The sequence below is a fragment of the Hyperoodon ampullatus genome (genome assembly GCF_949752795.1).
Source record: "Hyperoodon ampullatus genome assembly, chromosome: 14".
Lineage (NCBI taxonomy): Eukaryota > Metazoa > Chordata > Mammalia > Artiodactyla > Ziphiidae > Hyperoodon > Hyperoodon ampullatus.
Window position 1 is genome coordinate 51,119,985 of NC_136927.1, and position 17,726 is coordinate 51,137,710.

Genomic DNA, 17,726 nt, shown 5'->3' on the forward strand with positions numbered 1-17,726 from the left:
TGGCCCTGCGCAGAATTCGCCCCATCCATTTTTAAGATGGCAGATTATTTTTTCATCTTTAGGGTGGAGAAGGGAATATCCATAGCTCAAGACCCCAGATTTCATGCAGTGACCTGGCCTTCTAGATAAATTACAGTACTATATTGAACACTCAGACACTGTCTGTTTGATCACTCCCAAGGACAAGAGAGGGTACAGAGGATGGAAAAGTGCTAAGGGGTGCAAACTAATGTTTCTTTCTTCTAAAGTAGCAAAGGAAATGCAATCGTTTTACGCTTCAGAAAATGTCCTGTTTTTAAGACATATTCCCAGAGGTGCAGAGCTAAGTGGATTCAGTGAACCTTGGGATATAAATGTAGGCTTTTCACTGAAACCCCAGACCTCAAAACCACTTTGATTGGTCAGTTATCACCACTCCTCTCCATTGCCAGGTTGAAATATTTATTGAAAAATTGAAAACACAGATGCAATGTATTATACAAAGAAAAGTCTTAATACCATAATAAAAGTACTGTTGGAAGGAAACAAAACCAGTGGCTACCTGCCCTGGGAAGGTAGGCACTCAGTGAAAAATGAAGTTCATTTATAGGAACTATTCTAATGGAAAATTGGGGAAAAGGTTAAAAACAGAAGAAAAAACCCAATCCCATCCCTGAAAACCTAAACGTGAAAGTTTGTTATAAGTTTGAGACAATTGCGTCATCACCAAGATTTATCTGAACCCCCTCAGTTTGCCCCTTTGAGTAGTAATCAGCCTAATTTAGGGCCTTCAAACCTGAGGTAGTTGAGGGTCACCTGAAAGACATGTCTGGAAATCACCTACTCTCAGAATCGGACCCAACGATGTTTGACCAATTGTTTCATGCTGCTTTGGCTCCTGGGGCCAAGTTGCCACTGTGGGTTGCTAATCCTGTATTTGGTCTGGACCTGGGAGATGTGAGCAGTAGACAGCTGGCCCGGTATGCTGTGTTGACGGCTGGCAGGCCCGAGGTGGTGGTTTTCTATGCAACAGGCAGCGCGGTCTCTGGAGGACCGAGGATGGCGGAGAGAGGGCAAAGCCAGTCTGGTTGGAAGGCCAGTGCCAGGACTGAAGGCTTTCACTGGCAGAAAGGATTTCCAGAGACGCAGAAAGGTGGTAGAAGGTAGCAAGTACATCACCACTTGGTAAAGACCAAGGTAAGTGGAGCCAGGAGATCCCTCTAGACTAAGGAGCTAGCCAAGAAGCAGGCACCACCCAGGTGCAAGCCCAAAACCAGCTCCTCAGTGAGAGGCCGAAGCAAACCAACCGGACTGGAGACATGCGCTTATGATCCCCGTGGTACCCAGTGTAAACCCTGCTGTCTGCCTTGGCAGCTCAGACACTTCCAAGAAAGGATTCTCTGGACAATGGTTCTTCCAGCCACTGGGTCAGGGACTCAAATTCAGGTAGGATCCTAGGGATCCTGCTGTGGGCAGCAGAATCAGCAAACAATCTAAATTCGAGTCTCATTTAAACTCTGTGCTCAGATATAAATACCCCACAAAGGTAGGTCTTTCCTTCAATTTTTTTCCCTTATTATGTACACTCATATCCTTACTCTAGAGATATGAGACACTGTGCTACACAATTAAAATAATGGATATGGCTGTATTTCGGCCTCTCGTCAACCCTAAGCCATCACTTCACTGTTGTCCTGCCTTGCTCTGACCCATTTACACTGACCCATGAGACTCAAGTCACGAATGATGCTCAGTGAGTAATTTAAAAGGCTGTGAGGTTCATTTTTAGCCTGAGGATGTGATTCCTGTTTTAACCAAGGCATTTCACACCCAGGATAACACACTCATTTTTAGAGTAGCCAAGGTACGACATTTTGATTTGGGCTAGAGAATGGACTAGCTTCTAAGTCAAGCGATTATAAAAGTAATTATACTAATTCTGACATATATTTCCTCATGTGAGACTGAATTAGCCTGTGTTCCTGTTTAAGTGCTTTCTTAACTGTTTAATTACTCCGGAGAGGCCCATGAAGGTTTTAAAAATTACTATGGCTTCTTTTTAGAGGGAGTGTTACTCAGGGAATCCTAATCTGGTCCCATATACTAGATTTTCCCCCCAGCGGTAATTTGGAGCACAATAGTCTGAATGGCTGAGATTCTGGAAGTGAGGACCAGCCGCCTTTGGAAGTGTTGACCCATGCTGAGAACACACCAACTGGCTGAATAGGCACAGCTGGGCCAGGGATGCTACACATCATTCCTTCTGAGGCTTGGGTGGAAAAATAGTTGAGCACAAAGAAGCAGTAAACATAAGACCGGTCAATTTCTACTGCTGCTATCTCGTTAGCCCAGTATGGAGATCACACATCTGAGTCTCATAATCTGAGCTAATGGGACGCAGTTTTTTGAGTGCCCTAGTTAGAAAATGCAGAGAAAGGGAGTTGGCGGTGGGGGCTTGGGAAGGAGAGTTGATTCACAGTGATCAAACGGGAGTCTCACAACCTGTCACGTAGCAACACTCAGCAATGGTCCTTGGGGACAGGTCCTGGGAAGTGCTTGTTGGCTACTACCTATGAATTGCTACAGATAAAGGAAGGAAGACATTGTTTGTCCAAGATGGGAAGGTCACTTAAATGCCGGGGTCCATGTGGAGGTGAAGAAGTGCTGGCGGGCTGCCCACCTCCAGGACATCGTTCAAGCTCCTTCTGTCCTCATCCTGTCCGCAAGTCAGCCAGGGCCCGGGATGTGTGGTTGGAAGGGGTCAGAGCCAGTGGTCCCCCTCTCTTGTTTTCCCTGACCCAGATGCTCTGAGGAACTTTCTTCCTTCAAGATCCAAACCGGCAACGACAGATCGGGATGGCCTCTAGGTCTTGTTTCCGATTCTTGAAGACGGATGTACTCAGGCAGCAACGCAAGCCTAGCCATAGTCACACCTGAAATCCTGGTTGCTGCCAGCACTGCTGCTAATGGAGATTAGTCATAATATTCAAGGTACCAAACCAAGCCCAGGGTCTTTCCTGCTGGGAGCAAGTTGGCCTGATCTTCTGGGTCTGTCCATTAGGTAGAACATGGAACTATCTTCTTGAGATTCAAGAGGATGCCAAGGCAGACATTTGGAGAAAGGGATTGGAAACCCCTCACGTGTTCCGTCTTAGGGCCCTGCCTGGGTATGAAGGGAGGTGTCAACTGAGGGGCCATGGAAGATTCCTTCCGGGGGGAGGAAGTGTGGCTACTCTCACCGGCTGGGTTCAAGCATGGGATAAGGCTTTTCAGCCCGGTCACAAGGAGTTTCCAAGAAAGGTGGTCTCCTGAAGACCTGGGCTGTGTGCACCCTTCCTCTCCCTCTCTCTGTTGCCCCTCACTTGTGAAGGTGGGCAGAGGCTTTCGGCTGGGCTCCAGCTTTAGAAGGCAAGGCACTCGCTCTCCTTCCGCCCGACCCCGGGGAGTGGCCTCGGCCGACCCACACTCGCTCAGCAGGACACTTGGCTCGGGGGGCCGGCGGGGAGCACCGTGGCGAAGCCTAGGCAGCACCATTGCTGTGAGCTGCTGTGGTTAGGGGCCCCCAATAGCTCAGGGCTTCAGAGGCGATCCCCTGGGAGTGTTGGCTATATGAGTGAAACTTGGGGAAAAAAACACCCGACCACCATAAGAAGCAGTGGGAATCCATGGAACTGCCAAAAGAGGGGGGCACTGCCTGGCACTGCCAGGACACTCCTGCTCTTCTTCCGACTCCGTGCAGCCTCAGGGTCGGGTCACGGTTTGGAATCCACCAGTCCCCCGGTGTTCACAAGTTTGTGCAAATGATGAAACAGAAAAGGCTAAGAAGAAAACAGAAAAGAAAACGTGTAAGATCTTCGCTCTCCAGCTCAACAGCAGTAGCAACAAGCCTCCCACCCCACCCCCCAACAAGGACACCAACTGTTTGGGGGTAAAACAGGCAGGACCGGGAGGGAGGTCCCCTCTGTCGGGGTGGCCCTGGGCTTCCCTCTTCTTGGCGGTGGGGGAGGAGTGAAAGAACACAGATCATGGGCTGTGGAGGGAGTCTTCGGAAGGCTGGGCAGGTCCTCAGCACTGGATGATGGGCGTGGCGCACACTCCCAGGGTCTGGCCCATGACTGGGGGAATCACACACACACAGATGGGCAACAAGGATTTACACTCTGACCTGTGGGACGTCGGTGTGACTCTATTCTTTCTCGGTGATCGCTTCTTGCAGCGTAGGTGGTGATGCTTCTGTTCCTAAAAGACAATAGTCACTTATGTTTCACAGTGTTTGGTGCACACACACATTCATCTAGCCAACAGAAACGGCCGCCAGGTTGGGCTCTAAAATACATAATCATAACCACCTATTCCCTGGGTCAAGTGTCCAGGAATGACTGGGCGGCATCTGTGGCGGGTTCCCAGAGTCAGTGAGCCCAATGAGAATCACGATCTTGGTTGTGATCAAGTTGGCCACTTTGGATGTTCAGAGAAGCAGCCCGCACAGACTCCGGGCGACCAAGAGTCCCTGGGCTGGCGGGGTGAGCCTTACTCCACTCCACACTGTTTCTAGCTCCTGACCCTTTCTATCTCTTGCCATTGTTACCCATAGCTGGCTCTAGGCAGCCAGAAGCTTGGAATTCACTTGCCCTGTCTGCTGGACCTTCACTGACCACTATTCATTCGTTCACTACTCAACTTGATGCTGGCCTGAAACAACTCCTGGGGAGAAAAAGCAGGCTAACTGGGTCTGGAAGGCAATGGAGTGAGTGAGTGACCATTCAGTCCACTGGTCAACATTCAGGTCTTGAAAGATGACCACAAAAGCTTTCTATTCACCACAGTGTACCCCAGTTTGGGGCTTATGGGTTATTCACCACTGGAGAAAAAAGATGCCCTGTGAATAGAAGGGAGGAGGGAGAAGTTCCTGGTTCCGCTGTATGGGAGGGGGAGGCCCTCATCACACAGCATCCCCCCACCTCCCTCCCTGGGGGCTGTGCCAGTCCTTGGCTCACCTTCCTCCCAGCCCTCGGCGACACCAGCGAGCTCGTAATGCTTTTTCCGAAGCTCTCCCAGTTTTTGACGCTCCTTTTGCAGTTCGTTTTCTAGCTCCAGCACCCTAACCTGTGGGGAAAGTGGCCTTTGCTTTGAGCAGGGACCTGAGAACGGTCTCATGTCGACCTAATCCCTTTGCTCTGTGGTCCAGGACTCGCTGTCCAGGTTATCCATAGCTTACCCAGTCCTCAATTTCACCCTTGTCTCTGCTCTAATTTCTCCATCCTCTCGTTCATCCATCTATCCCAATGGCTTTTATGCTTTCTCACTGGGACCCTCTACTGGAAATGAATGATACTTTACGGTCCAAATGCCTAAATGGGAGTAGGGCTTATCTTCCGTTCCTCTGATAAATCACTAACTAAAAACATACGACTCAGCTTTTAAAAAAAAATGAAAAATCTTGCCATGTGCAACCACATGGTTGGATCTAGAAGGTATTTTGAAAAGTGATGTAAGTCATAGAAAGACAAATACCATATGATCTCACCTAAATGTGGAATCTAAAGAACAAAACAAAATAACAGGAAAGAGACTCACAGATGCAGAGAATAAACAGGTAGTTGACAGAGTGGAGGGGAGGTTGGGGGGGGTGAAATATGTGAAGGGGATTAAGAGGTACAAACCTCCAGTTATAAAATAAATAAGTCACAAGGATATAATATACAGCATAAGGAATATGGTCAGTGGTATTGTAATAACTTTGTATGGAGACAGATAATCATTAGACTTATTGTGATGATTATTTCGTGATGTATGCAAATGTCAAATCACTATGTAGTATACCTGAAACTAATGTAACAGTGTAGGTCAACTCTATTTCAATAAATAAAAAGAGAAACAATGGGAAGAAAAGGACAACTCTAATGTTTAGTCTATCTATATGATACATTCTAATCCAGTTGTAACCCATCTCCTTCAACCTCAGTTCTCTGGAAGTCTAGGCAGGAATCAAATACAATGGTTCTGGCATTTTTGAGGGGTTGGTATAACTTAGGGTTATTATTGTGCAGGAAAAGGTACAATCTCACTAAAGGAAGGGTTGGTTCTTGGCTATTCCTCCTCCTCATTAATTATTTTATTTATTATTGCAAGAAATATTTGCTGAGCACCCATAATGGACCCCAGGCTCTGTTACAGGTGCTGGAGACACAGCGGTGCCTGGACAGACAAGGTCCCTGCTTACCTCATGGCGGGAAGAGACAAGCTAATGAACAAGAAAAGACCTGATCATAAAGCAAATGACACAGGGCGACTTAGTGATAAAGACTAAGGGTGGGCAGCAAAGGCTACTCTCAGGAAGTAACTTTTGACCGGGAGAGAGTCATGAGGTGAGGTTGGAGCAATAGGCAAGGATCATTGCGACTGCGGCCCACGGGCCAGGGGGAGGAGTCTGGGTATTACTCCAAGTCCAAAGGAAGCCAGCGGAAGATTTTAAGCAGGGAACTGACATGTAGTCATTTACATTTTTACAATATGTTGAGGCTGAATGCATTGAACATGGGCAGAGTGGAAGCAACTAGACCCAGTAAGGTGGTTCGTTTTTTTTTGCTTTTTAAACTTTTTATTATGGAAAATGTAAAACATATACAGAAGGATGGAGACTGGTACAGTGAACCCCACCATATACCTTTCATGTTGTTCCATCAACTACCAACTCGTGGCCAGACTTGTCTCAGCAATACTCTTTCCTGTTCTCCCTGCCCCGCCATGGGATAATTCTAAAACACATACTTGCATACAATATAGGTAAGTTGCTTCTGCAGTAGCTCAGCAGGAGACAACAGTGGCTTAGACTAGGTTAGGGAGATGGAAGACTGGAAAGGTTAAGGCTATGTTTTAGAGACTGAGAGTTGACAGGACTTGCTGGTAGGCTGGATGTGGAGGGGGAGGGAGAGGAACCAAGGACGACTCCCAGGTTTGGGGCTCAGCACCCAGGTGGGGGGTGGTGGTGCCATTTACTGTGATGGAGAAAACCAGAGGAGGAACAGATTTGGGTGAGAGGGAAACCAAGAGACCTGTTCTGGACACACTAAGTCTGGATGCCTGTACTTCTTGGGCATGAAGTGGAGACATCCCGTAGGCAATTGAGCAAGTACAGAGCTCAAAGAGAAGAATGTGGGGACCTAAGTTGGGGAGAAGAATGGGGTATTTATCGGCACATAGATGGTATTTAAAATCAAGAGGGATGGGAAGAGAACAGAAGCAGGAGGGTGTAGATGGAGGAGACTCAGGCCTGAGCCCAGTTCTTTCAGTGTCTACAGACACCTGGCATATGACTTTTCCTAAAAATGCTGAGTGACCCACCTATAGACTTCACCAGTCTCAAGCTGGACTTTACCCCAGGACTGTGACCAGAAATTCTAGAACAAGGATGTCAGGTATTTTCCAGGATCCTATTTTGCATGGCATAACTTTACTAAAACTGAGAAATGGCATCACCTTTGATGGGTTAACAGTGGATTGACTTAAAAAAAAAAACAAACCTGAAGGTCATATACAAATAATTCATATTGAAAGTTTTCAAAAAATTGTTAATATAAGACTATTAAATACCAGTTTATGGTCTGCTTAGGAGAGAGCTGGTAATATTTTGAGGGGTGCCAGACCAAGACGGGGGGGCAAGAGTTAAGATTCTGATCTTTACTAATCACCTCTGTCCACCTCCGCTGTTTCTTCCAGCATCACTTACGTTCATTCTTGGGGTGATATGTACCTCTGTGTTCATTTCCCCCGCGAGTTTCTCTGTGACTTCTCCCCATGGGAATAATATTTGGGGTCAGTGTCATAGGCCATAGAGTCTGACCAGACTTAGAGATGGAGTTCCTACCTGGGAATCCATCTCCTGGCGTTTGATCTGGGTCAGCGTCATGCTTGAGAAGTCCATGCTGTCTGCAATGATGGAAATAGGAGGGTCTTGTCGAATGACACCCCAGCTGACACTTACCTGAGAGGTGGCCGGTGCCAGTGCTCTGCTGAAATGCTTGGTTTGTCATTTACCAACATACGCGTGAATGTAAGTGAGGGGTGGAGAGGGAGGAAGACAATGACAGGGTAACCAGGGTCAGACCCCACCCCAATGGACAATCAGGCCTGTGAAGTCATTTCTCTGAATTCAGAGAAATAGCTAAATGGAAAATCTAGCTAAGGCCTGTCCCTAGAGTGATGAATAGCATGCTTATGTGGTGTCTCAACTTTTGAGAAGGTAAGTTTGAATGTACAAAGATAAAAAATAAGACAGAATTTGGAAACAGGACTGTGGGAAATCGGAATCATGGAGAAGAATGTAATGAGCAGCCACATAGGATGGATGAGAAAAGCATTGCTTCTGAAAGGCTACCTGTGTCCTCGATCTGTGATTTGCCAGAAATGGTTGAGGCCACAACTGCGGCGGTGGCCTGATTCACGCCCCGAGAGGCCTGCTGCAGCTGGGCCAGGTTTGGGCTGTCCTTATCAGCTTTCACCTGCCAGGACCAAGCAGATTTAGGGTCACACAACATAGAGCAGCAAGGATGGAATCAGATAGTCGGTCTGATGGTGCTTGACAAATATATGGGCTCTGCTGTGGTCACCAATCAACTCAAAAATCGGTACCTAGGGGGTCAACTCCTGGCATCCCTCTAATATCAAAAATCATTCCTGGGGCTTCCCTGGTGGCGCAGTGGTTAAGAATTCGCCTGCCAATGCAGGGAACACAGGTTTGAGCCCTGGTCCAGGAAGATCTCACATGTCGTGGAGCAACTAAGCCTGTGTGCCACAACTACCGAGCCTGCGCTCTAGAGCCTGCAAGCCACAACTACTGAAGCCCGTAAGCCACAACTACTGAAGCACGCGAACCACAACTACTGGAGCCCGTGAGCCACAACTACTGAAGCCCGTGTGCCTAGAGCCCGTGCTCCACAACAAGAGAAGCCACTGCAATGAGAAGCCCGCGCACCGCAACAAAGAGTAGCCCCCACTCGCTGCAACTAGAGGAAGCCTGCACTCAGCAACGAAGACCCAACACAGCCAAAACTAATAAATAAATTAAATAAATTAATTAAAAACAAAATCATTCCTGGCTTATTTGCTTGGTGGCCTTAAACTCTAGCTTTATCACTTATTTTGGAACAACAATAAATAAGGACAGTAAAAGAACACTCCCTGGGGAACTCTACAACTCATGGAAGGATTTTGGTGATGAGCTTTGCATTAGGATTAGGTGGGGCAATGGTTCAAATTTGGACCCTTTTGAAGAGAGGCAGACATTAATTGTGGAACTTCAGAGCCAAGCCAGGTAACCAGCTTACTGGGCCAGCATTTTCCTTATTTGAGCACTCCTTGAATGTATGATTGCTCATCAGAGGTTGGCATGGCTGGACCCTTAAAGGCCACTTGCAATAAAAATGATGAAGACAAAAGGCATGCATGTGGAGAGGTGGGTTAGAGGGGCTCCCTGCTGAAAGGCTTTTAGGGGGCCCTCGGAGGCAGAATTTTTATCTGGGACTCAACCTACCTGGATACAGGACAAATAATCAGTTCTTGGGGCCAGTGCCATGGTCCAGGTATATTTTCTAACCCAGTCAGAACATAGAGTGTCCTGGGAAGCCCAACACAGGTCCTACCTTGGATGCGGCCACAAGCTGGGCGGTGCTAGCAGCAATTTCATGCGAACAGACCATCAGCTCCTCAAATTTCCCTCGGCCTTGTACCACCAGATCAGCTGCATCCCTGGTAGTCAGGAGAGAACCAGACGGGTTATGAAACTGACAGCTGCAACCCCTAATGACCTCACCTTTAGACCACTCCCATCACCCTGGCAGACAGGGAGCCCAGCCAGCCTGCCCCACCCCGTGTTGCTCCAGGAGACCCAGACTCCTTTTTTTTTTTTTAATTTATTTTTTTATACAGCAGGTTCTTATTAGTTGTCTATTTTATACACATCAGTGTATACACGTCAATCCCAATCGCCCAATTCATCCCACCCCCCCCCCCACTTTCCCTCCTTGGTGTCCATACGTTTGTTCTCTACATCTGTGTCTCTATTTCTGCCTTGCAAACCGGTTCATCTGTACCATTTTTCTAGATTCCACATATATGCGTTAATATACAATATTTTTCTCTCTGACTTACTTCACTATGTATGACAGTCTCTAGGACCATCCATGTCTCTACAAATGACCCAGTATCGTTCCTTTTTATGGCTGAGTAATATTCCATTGTGTATATGTACCACTTCTTTTTTATATTCAGACCCAGACTCCCTTTTAAACTTTCAGTCCTATTAACTTCCCTATCAACAGTTCATTTCTAGGGGGCAAATTTTTCCCCTTAGTTGTTCTCTAGGGTGGATCATTGGAAAGCAGGGTGAAGGTGAGGAGCCTTGGGAAGGACGGATACTTACACCATGACAGTGGCTCCCCAGCCCACAGCTTTAGAGGCTGAGATAAGTCCTTCTGTCCATCGAGAATTCTTGGCATAAAACTCTTTAGGGGATGCTGTACCCTAGGGAAGTGAAAAATACTATTAGCTATCTTTTATTGTGTGCCTACTATGTGCCAGGTGCTTTTATATATATTATCCCATGCAGTCTTCACAGTAACCCCGAGGGGTGAGCATTATTATTCCCATTTTTAAAGATGAGAAAACTAAGATTCAGAGAGGCAAAAATACTTTCCCTAAGGATATGTAGGAAATAAATGGAAATAAATCCTCAGCTTTTCTGACTCCAAAGCCTATAGCATTTCTATCACATCCCAATATCTCTATATTGTATATATTATATATATTATTTATATGTATATACAAATAACATGATCTGAGGGGAGTCTAGCCGCTCTCTGTGATTTGCCAAAAGAGGACAGTGAATACACAGTGAGTGATTAAAAAAATAATTGCTATGGGGTGGGGGAGGGAATTGGAGGGAGCCAAAAGGTGTAACTTCCAGTTATAACATAAATAAGTACTAGGGATGTAATGTACAACATGATAAATATAATGAACACTGCTGTATGTTATACATGAAAGATACTGAGACTAAATCCTAAGAGTTCTCATCACAAGGAAAAAACTTTTTTTGTTTCTTTCATTTTGCATCTATAAGAGATGACGGTTCTTCACTAAACTTACTGGGATAATCGCTTCATATGCGTTGTCAAAGCATTATGTTGTACACCTTAAACTGATACAGCACTGTGTGTCAATTATATCTCAATAAAACTGAAAGAAAAATACAGTAATTCCTACTTGGAATTTTAAAATGCTTTTATGCTTCGGAAGTATCTGACAGTCTGAGAATGTACAGATACTCCTTGCTCAGTCCCTCTTTCTATTTTGGGGGCAGAAAACATCACCTCTCGGACTGATAAAAAGTGCCACCAAAGCAGATACACTTTTGTTCTTTTGTTTTTTAATTTAATTTTATTTATTTTTTTATACTGCAGGTTCTTATTAGTCATCAATTTTATACACATCAGTGTATACATGTCAATCCCAATCGCTCAATTCATCCCACCACCACCATCCCCACCCTCCTGCAGCTTTCCCCACTTGGTGTCCATATGTTTGTTCTCTACATCTGTGTCTCAACTTCTGCCCTGCAAACTGGTTCATCTGTACCATTTTTCTAGGTTCCACATATATGCGTTAATATACGATATTTGTTTTTCTCTTTCTGACTTACTTCACTCTGTATGACAGTCTCTAGATTCATCCATGTCTCAACAAATGACCCAATTTCGTTCCTTTTTATGGCTGAGTAATACTCCATTGTATATATGTACCACAACTTCTTTATCCATTCGTCTGTCGATGGGCATTTAGGTTGCTTCCATGACCTGGCTATTGTAAATAGTGCTGCAATGAACACTGGGGTGCATGTGTCTTTTTGAATTATGGTTTTCTCTGGGTATATACCCAGTAGTGGGATTGCTGGGTCATATGGTAATGCTACTTTTAGTTTTTTAAGGATCCTCCATACTGTTCTCCATAGTGGCTGCATCAATTTACATTCTCACCAACAGTGCAAGAGGGTTCCCTTTTCTCCATACCGTCTCCATCATTTGATGTTTGTAGACTTTTTGATGATGCCCATTCTAACTGGTGTGAGGTGATACCTCACTGTAGTTTTTTTTTTTTTTTTTTTTGCAGTACGCGGGCCTCTCACTGTTGTGGCCTCTCCCGCTGCGGAGCACAGGCTCCGGACACGCAGGCCCAGCAGCCATGGCTCACGGGCCCAGCTGCTCCGTGGCATGTGGGATCTTCCCGGACCAGGCCACGAACCCGTGTCCCCTGCATCGGCAGGCGGACTCTCAACCACTGCGCCACCAGGGAAGCCCTCATTGTAGTTTTTTTGTTTTTGCTTTTTTTTTAATTTATTTATTTTTATTTTTGGCTGTGTTGGGTCTTCGTTTCTGTGCAAGGGCTTTCTCTAGTTGTGGCAAGCGAGGGCCACTCTTCATCATGGTGCGTGGGCCTCTCACTGTCGTGGCCTCTCTTGTTGCGGAGCACAGGCTCCAGACGTGCAGGCTCAGCAGTTGTGGCTCACGGGCCCAGTCGCTCCATGGCATGTGGGATCTTCCCAGACCAGGGCTCGAACCCATGTCCCCGACATTGGCAGGCAGACTCTCAACCACTGCACCACCAGGGAAGCCCCCCCTCATTGTAGTTTTGATTTGCATTTCTCTCATAATTAGTGATATTGAGCAGCTTGTCATGTGCTTCTTGGCCATCTGTATGTCTTCTTTGGAGAAATGTCTATTTAGGTCTTCTGCCCATTTTTGGATTTGGTTGTTTGTTTCTTTAATAATGAGCTGCATGAGCTGTTTATATATTTTGGAGATTAATCCTTTGTCCGTTGGTTCGTTTGCAAATATTTTCTCCCATTCTGAGGGTTGTCTTTTCGTCTTGTTTATGGTTTCCTTTGCTGTGCAAAAGCTTTGAAGTTTCATTAGGTCCCATTTGTTTATTTTTGTTTTTATTTCCATTACTCTAGGAGGTGGATCAAAAAAAGATCTTGCTGTGATTTATGTCAAAGAGTGTTCTTCCTATGTTCTCCTCTAAGAGTTTTATAGTGTCTGGTCTTACATTTAGGTCTCAAATCCATTTTGAGGTTATTTTTGTGTATGGTGTTAGGGAGTGTTCTGGTTTCATTCTTTTACATGTAGCTGTCCAGTTTTCTCAGAACCACTTATTGAAGAGACTGTCTTTTCTCCACGTATATCCTTGCCTCCTTTGTCATAGATTAGTTGACCATAGGTGTGCGGGTTTATCTCTGGGCTTTCTATCTTGTTCCATTGATCTATGTTTCTGTTTTTGTGCCAGTACCACATTGTCTTGGTTACTGTAGCTTTGTAGTATATTCTGAAGTCAGGGAGTCTGATTCCTCCAGCTCCATTTTTTTCCCTCAAGACTGCTTTGGCTATTCGGGGTCTTTTGTGTCTCCATACAAATTTTAAGATTTTTTGTTCTAGTTCTGTAAAAAATGTCATTGGTAATTTGACAGGGATTGCATTGAATCTGTAGATTGCTTTGGGTAGCACAGTCATTTTCACAATATTGATTCTTCCAATCCAAGAACATGGTATATCTCTCCATCTGCTGGTATCAACTTTCTTTCATCAGTGTCTTATAGTTTTCTGCATACAGGTCTTTTGTCTCCTAGGTAGGTTTATTCCTAGGTATTTTATTCTTTTTGTTGCAATGGTAAATGGGAGTGTTTCCTTATTTACTCTTTCAGACTTTTCATCATTAGTGTATAGGAATGCAAGAGCTTTCTGTGCATTAATTTTGTATCCTGCAACTTTCCCAAATTCATTGATTAGCTCTAGTAGTTTTCTGGTGGCATTTTTAGGATTCTCTATGTATAGTATCACGTCATCTGCAAACAGTGACAGTTTTACTTCTTGTTTTCCAATTTGTATTCCTTTTATTTCTTTTCTTCTCTGATTGCTGTGGCTAGGACTTCCCAAACTATGTTGAATAATAGTGGTGAGAGTGGACATCCTTGTCTTGTTCCTGATCTTAGAGGAAATGCTTTCAGTTCTTCACCATTGAGAATGATGTTGGCTGTGGGTTTGTTGTATGTGGCCTTTATTAAGTTGAGGTAGGTTCCCTCTATGCCCACTTTCTGGAGAGTGTTTATCATAAATGGGTGTTGAATTTTGTCAAAAACTTTTTCTGCATCTATTGAGATGATCATATGATTTTTTTTTTTTTTTTTTTTTTTTTTTTGCTGTAGGTGGGCCTCTCACTGTTGTGGCCTCTCCCCTTGCGGAGCACAGGCTCCGGACACGCAGGCTCAGTGGCCATGGCTCACGGGCCTAGCCGCTCTGCGGCATGTGGGATCTTCCCAGACCGGGGCACGAACCCGTGTCCCCTGCATCGGCAGGCGGACTCTCAACCACTGCGCCACCAGGGAAGCCCGATCATATGATTTTTATTCTTCAGTTTGTTAATATGGTGTATCACATTGATTGATTTGCATATATTGAAGAATCCTTGCATCCCTGGGATAAATCCCACTTGATCATGGTATATGATCCTTTTAATGTGTTGTTGGATTCTGTTTCCTAATATGTTGTTGAGGATTTTTGCATCTATATTCATCAGTGATATTGGTCTGTGATTTTCTTTTTTCGTAGTATCTTTGTCTGGTTTTGGTATCAGGGTGATGGTGGCCTCATAGAATGAGTTTGGGAGTGTTCCTTCCTCTGCAATTTTTTGGAAGAGTTTGAGAAGGATGGGTGTTAGCTCTTCTCTAAATGTTTGATAGAATTTACCTGTGAAGCCATCTGGTCCTGGACTTTTGTTTGTTGGAAGATTTTAAATCACAGTTTCCATTTCGTTACTTGTGATTGGTCTGTTCATATTTTCTATTTCTTCCTGATTCAGTCTTGGAAGGTTATACCTTTCTAAGAATTTGTCCATTTCTCCTAGGTTGTCCATTTAATTGGCATAGAGTTGCTTTGTAGTAGTCTCTTAGGATGCTTTGTATTTCTGCGGTGTCTGTTGTAACTTCTCCTTTTTCATTTGTAATTTTATTGATTTGAGTCCTCTCCCTCTTTTTCTTGATGAGTCTGGCTGATGGTTTATCAATTTTCTTTACCTTCTCAAAGAACCAGGTTTTAGTTTTACTGATCTTTGCTATTGTTTTGTTTCTATTTCATTTATTTCTGCTCTGATCTTTATGATTTCTTTCCTTCTGCTAACTTTCGGTTTTGTTTGTTCTTCTTTCTCTAGTTCCTTTAGGTTAAGGTTAGATTGTTTGAGATTTCTCTTGTTTCTTGAGGTAGGCTTGTATAGCTATAAACTTCCCTCTTAGAACTGCTTTTGCTGCATCCCATAGGTTTTGTACGTCGTGTTTTCATTGTCATTTGTTTCTAGGTATTTTTTGATTTCCTCTTTGATTTCTTCAGTGATCTCTTGGTTATTTAGTAACGTATTGTTTAGCTTCCATGTGTTTGTGTTTTTTACGGTTTTTTCCCTGTAATTCATTTCTAATCTCACCGCGTTGTGGTCAGAAAATATGCTTTATATGATTTCAATTTTCTTAAATTTACTGAGGCTTGATTTGTGACCCAAGATGTGATCTATCCTGGAGAATGTTCCGTGCGCACTTGAGAAGAAATTGTAATCTGCTGTTTTTGGATGGAATGTCCTATAAATATCAATTAAATCTATCTGGTCTATTGTGTCATTTAAAGCTTCTGTTTCCTTATTTATTTTCGTTTTGGATGATCTGTCCATTGGTGTAAGTGAGGTGTTAAAGTCCCCCACTATTATTGTGTTACTGTCGATTTACTCTTTTATAGCTGTTAGCAGTTGCCTTATGTATTGAGGTGCTCCTATGCTGGGTGCATATATATTTATAATTGTTATCTCTTCTTGGATTGATCCCTTGATCCTTATGTAGTGTCCTTCCTTGTCTCTTGTAATGTTCTTTATTTTAAAGTCTATTTTATCTGATATGAGTATAGCTACTCCAGCTTTCTTTTGATTTCCATTTGCATGGAATATCTTTTTCCATCCCCTCACTTTCAGTCTGTATGTGTCCCTAGGTCTGAAGTGGGTCTCTTGTAGACAGCATATATATGCGTCTTGTTTTTGTATCCATTCATCAAGCCTGTGTCTTTTGGTTGGAGCATTTAATCCATTCACATTTAAGGTAATTATCGATATGTATGTTCCTATGACCATTTTCTTAATTGTTATGGGTTTGTTTATGTAGGTCCTTTTCTTCTCTTGTGTTTCACACTTAGAGAAGTTCCTTTAGCATTTGTTGTAGAGCTATTCCTTCATCTGGTACATAGCCCTCTGCCTGTTCATCTTGTCTATCTTTCTATCAATGTGGTTTTTGTTCCACAGGCTGCAGGATTGTAGTTCTTCTTGCTTCTGCTGTCTGCCCTCTGGTGGATGAGGCTATCTAAGAGGCTTGTTTAAGTTTCCTGGTGGGAGGGACTGGTGGTGGGTAGAGCTGACTTACTCTGGTGGGCAGAGCTCAGTAAAACTTTATTCTGCTTGACTGCTGATGGGTGGGGCTGGGTTCCCTCCCTGTTGGTTGTTTGGCCTGAGGTAACCCACACTGGAGCCTACCTGGGCTCTTTGTTGGGGCTAATGACAGACTCTGGAAGGGCTCACGCCAAGGAGTACTTCCCAGAACTTCTGCTGCTAGTGTCCTTGTCCCCACGGTGAGCCACAGGCACCCCCCGCCTCTGCAGGAGACCCTCCAGCACTAGCAGGTAGGTCTGGTTCAGTCTCGCCTGGGGTCACTGCTCCTTCCCCTGGGTCCTGATGTGCACACTACTTTGTGTGTGCCCTCCAAGAGTGGAGTCTCTGTTTCCCCCAGTCCTGTCGAAGTCCTGCAGTCAAATCCCACTAGGCTTCAACGTGTGATTCTCTAGGAATTTCCCCTCTCGTTGCCGGACCCCCAGGTTGGGAAGCCTGATGTGCGGCTCAGAACCTTCACTCCAGTGGGTGGACTTCTGTTGTGTAAGTGTTCTCCAGTCTGTGAGTCACCTACCCAGCAGTTATGGGATTTGATTTTACTGTGATTGCGCCCCTCCTACCGTCTCATTGTGGCTTCTCCTTTGTCTTTGGATGTGGGGTATCTTTTTTGGTGAGTTCCAGTGTCTTCCTGGCGATGACTGTCCAGGAGCTAGTTGTGATTCTGGTGTTCTCACAAGAGGGAGTGAGAGCACGTCCTTCTACTCCACCGTACATTTATGATGAGCCAGAAACATTTTACTCATCAAAATATTAAACAATTCTGGAACCTGAGAAGTTCAGACTCTGGGTGCTGGCAGATTTTACTTTTGATGAGACCCTGCTTCCTAGAAGGCTGGCAGTCATTTCACTGTAACATCACGTGGTAAATGGTATAGCTTCGTTCTTTATAGGATTGTTTTTAGGCTCATAGCCCCCTCTCTGGACCTTTGTCTCCTGAGCTGCAGCCGCACATGGGGATGTGAGAAAGGAAAAAAGAGGCTGATGACACCAGCAAAGGAGCAAGAAAACTGAAGTGATGATGTTAACAGGGACGGAGGCAGAGTCTGTCTGAATCACTACGAGTTAACTGCTGTTGGAAAGAGACATGGCAGGGAGTTCCCCGGCAGTCCCGTGGTTAAGACCCTGTGCTTCCACTGCAGCGGGTGTGGGTTCAAGCATGCACAGAAAGAGACACGGGCAGAGCCCACAGTGGAGAGTCAGCACCAGGTTGACATTTCTGATTTGCC

General features: G+C 44.9%; 1 protein-coding gene across 1 annotated transcript in view; it reads right to left on the reverse strand.

Annotated features, from left to right (window-relative positions):
* Positions 1 to 4,165: 4,165 nt before the first annotated feature.
* HIP1 (huntingtin interacting protein 1) overlaps positions 4,166 to 17,726 on the reverse strand; it is a gene marked incomplete at both ends in the record, with an annotated part of 155,101 nt that continues 141,540 nt past the window's right edge. The window contains 6 exon segments of the mRNA XM_079718551.1: positions 4,166 to 4,218; positions 4,977 to 5,085; positions 7,847 to 7,908; positions 8,357 to 8,480; positions 9,621 to 9,726; positions 10,400 to 10,500. Of these exon segments, the coding sequence (XP_079574677.1) occupies positions 4,166 to 4,218; positions 4,977 to 5,085; positions 7,847 to 7,908; positions 8,357 to 8,480; positions 9,621 to 9,726; positions 10,400 to 10,500 (555 nt within the window).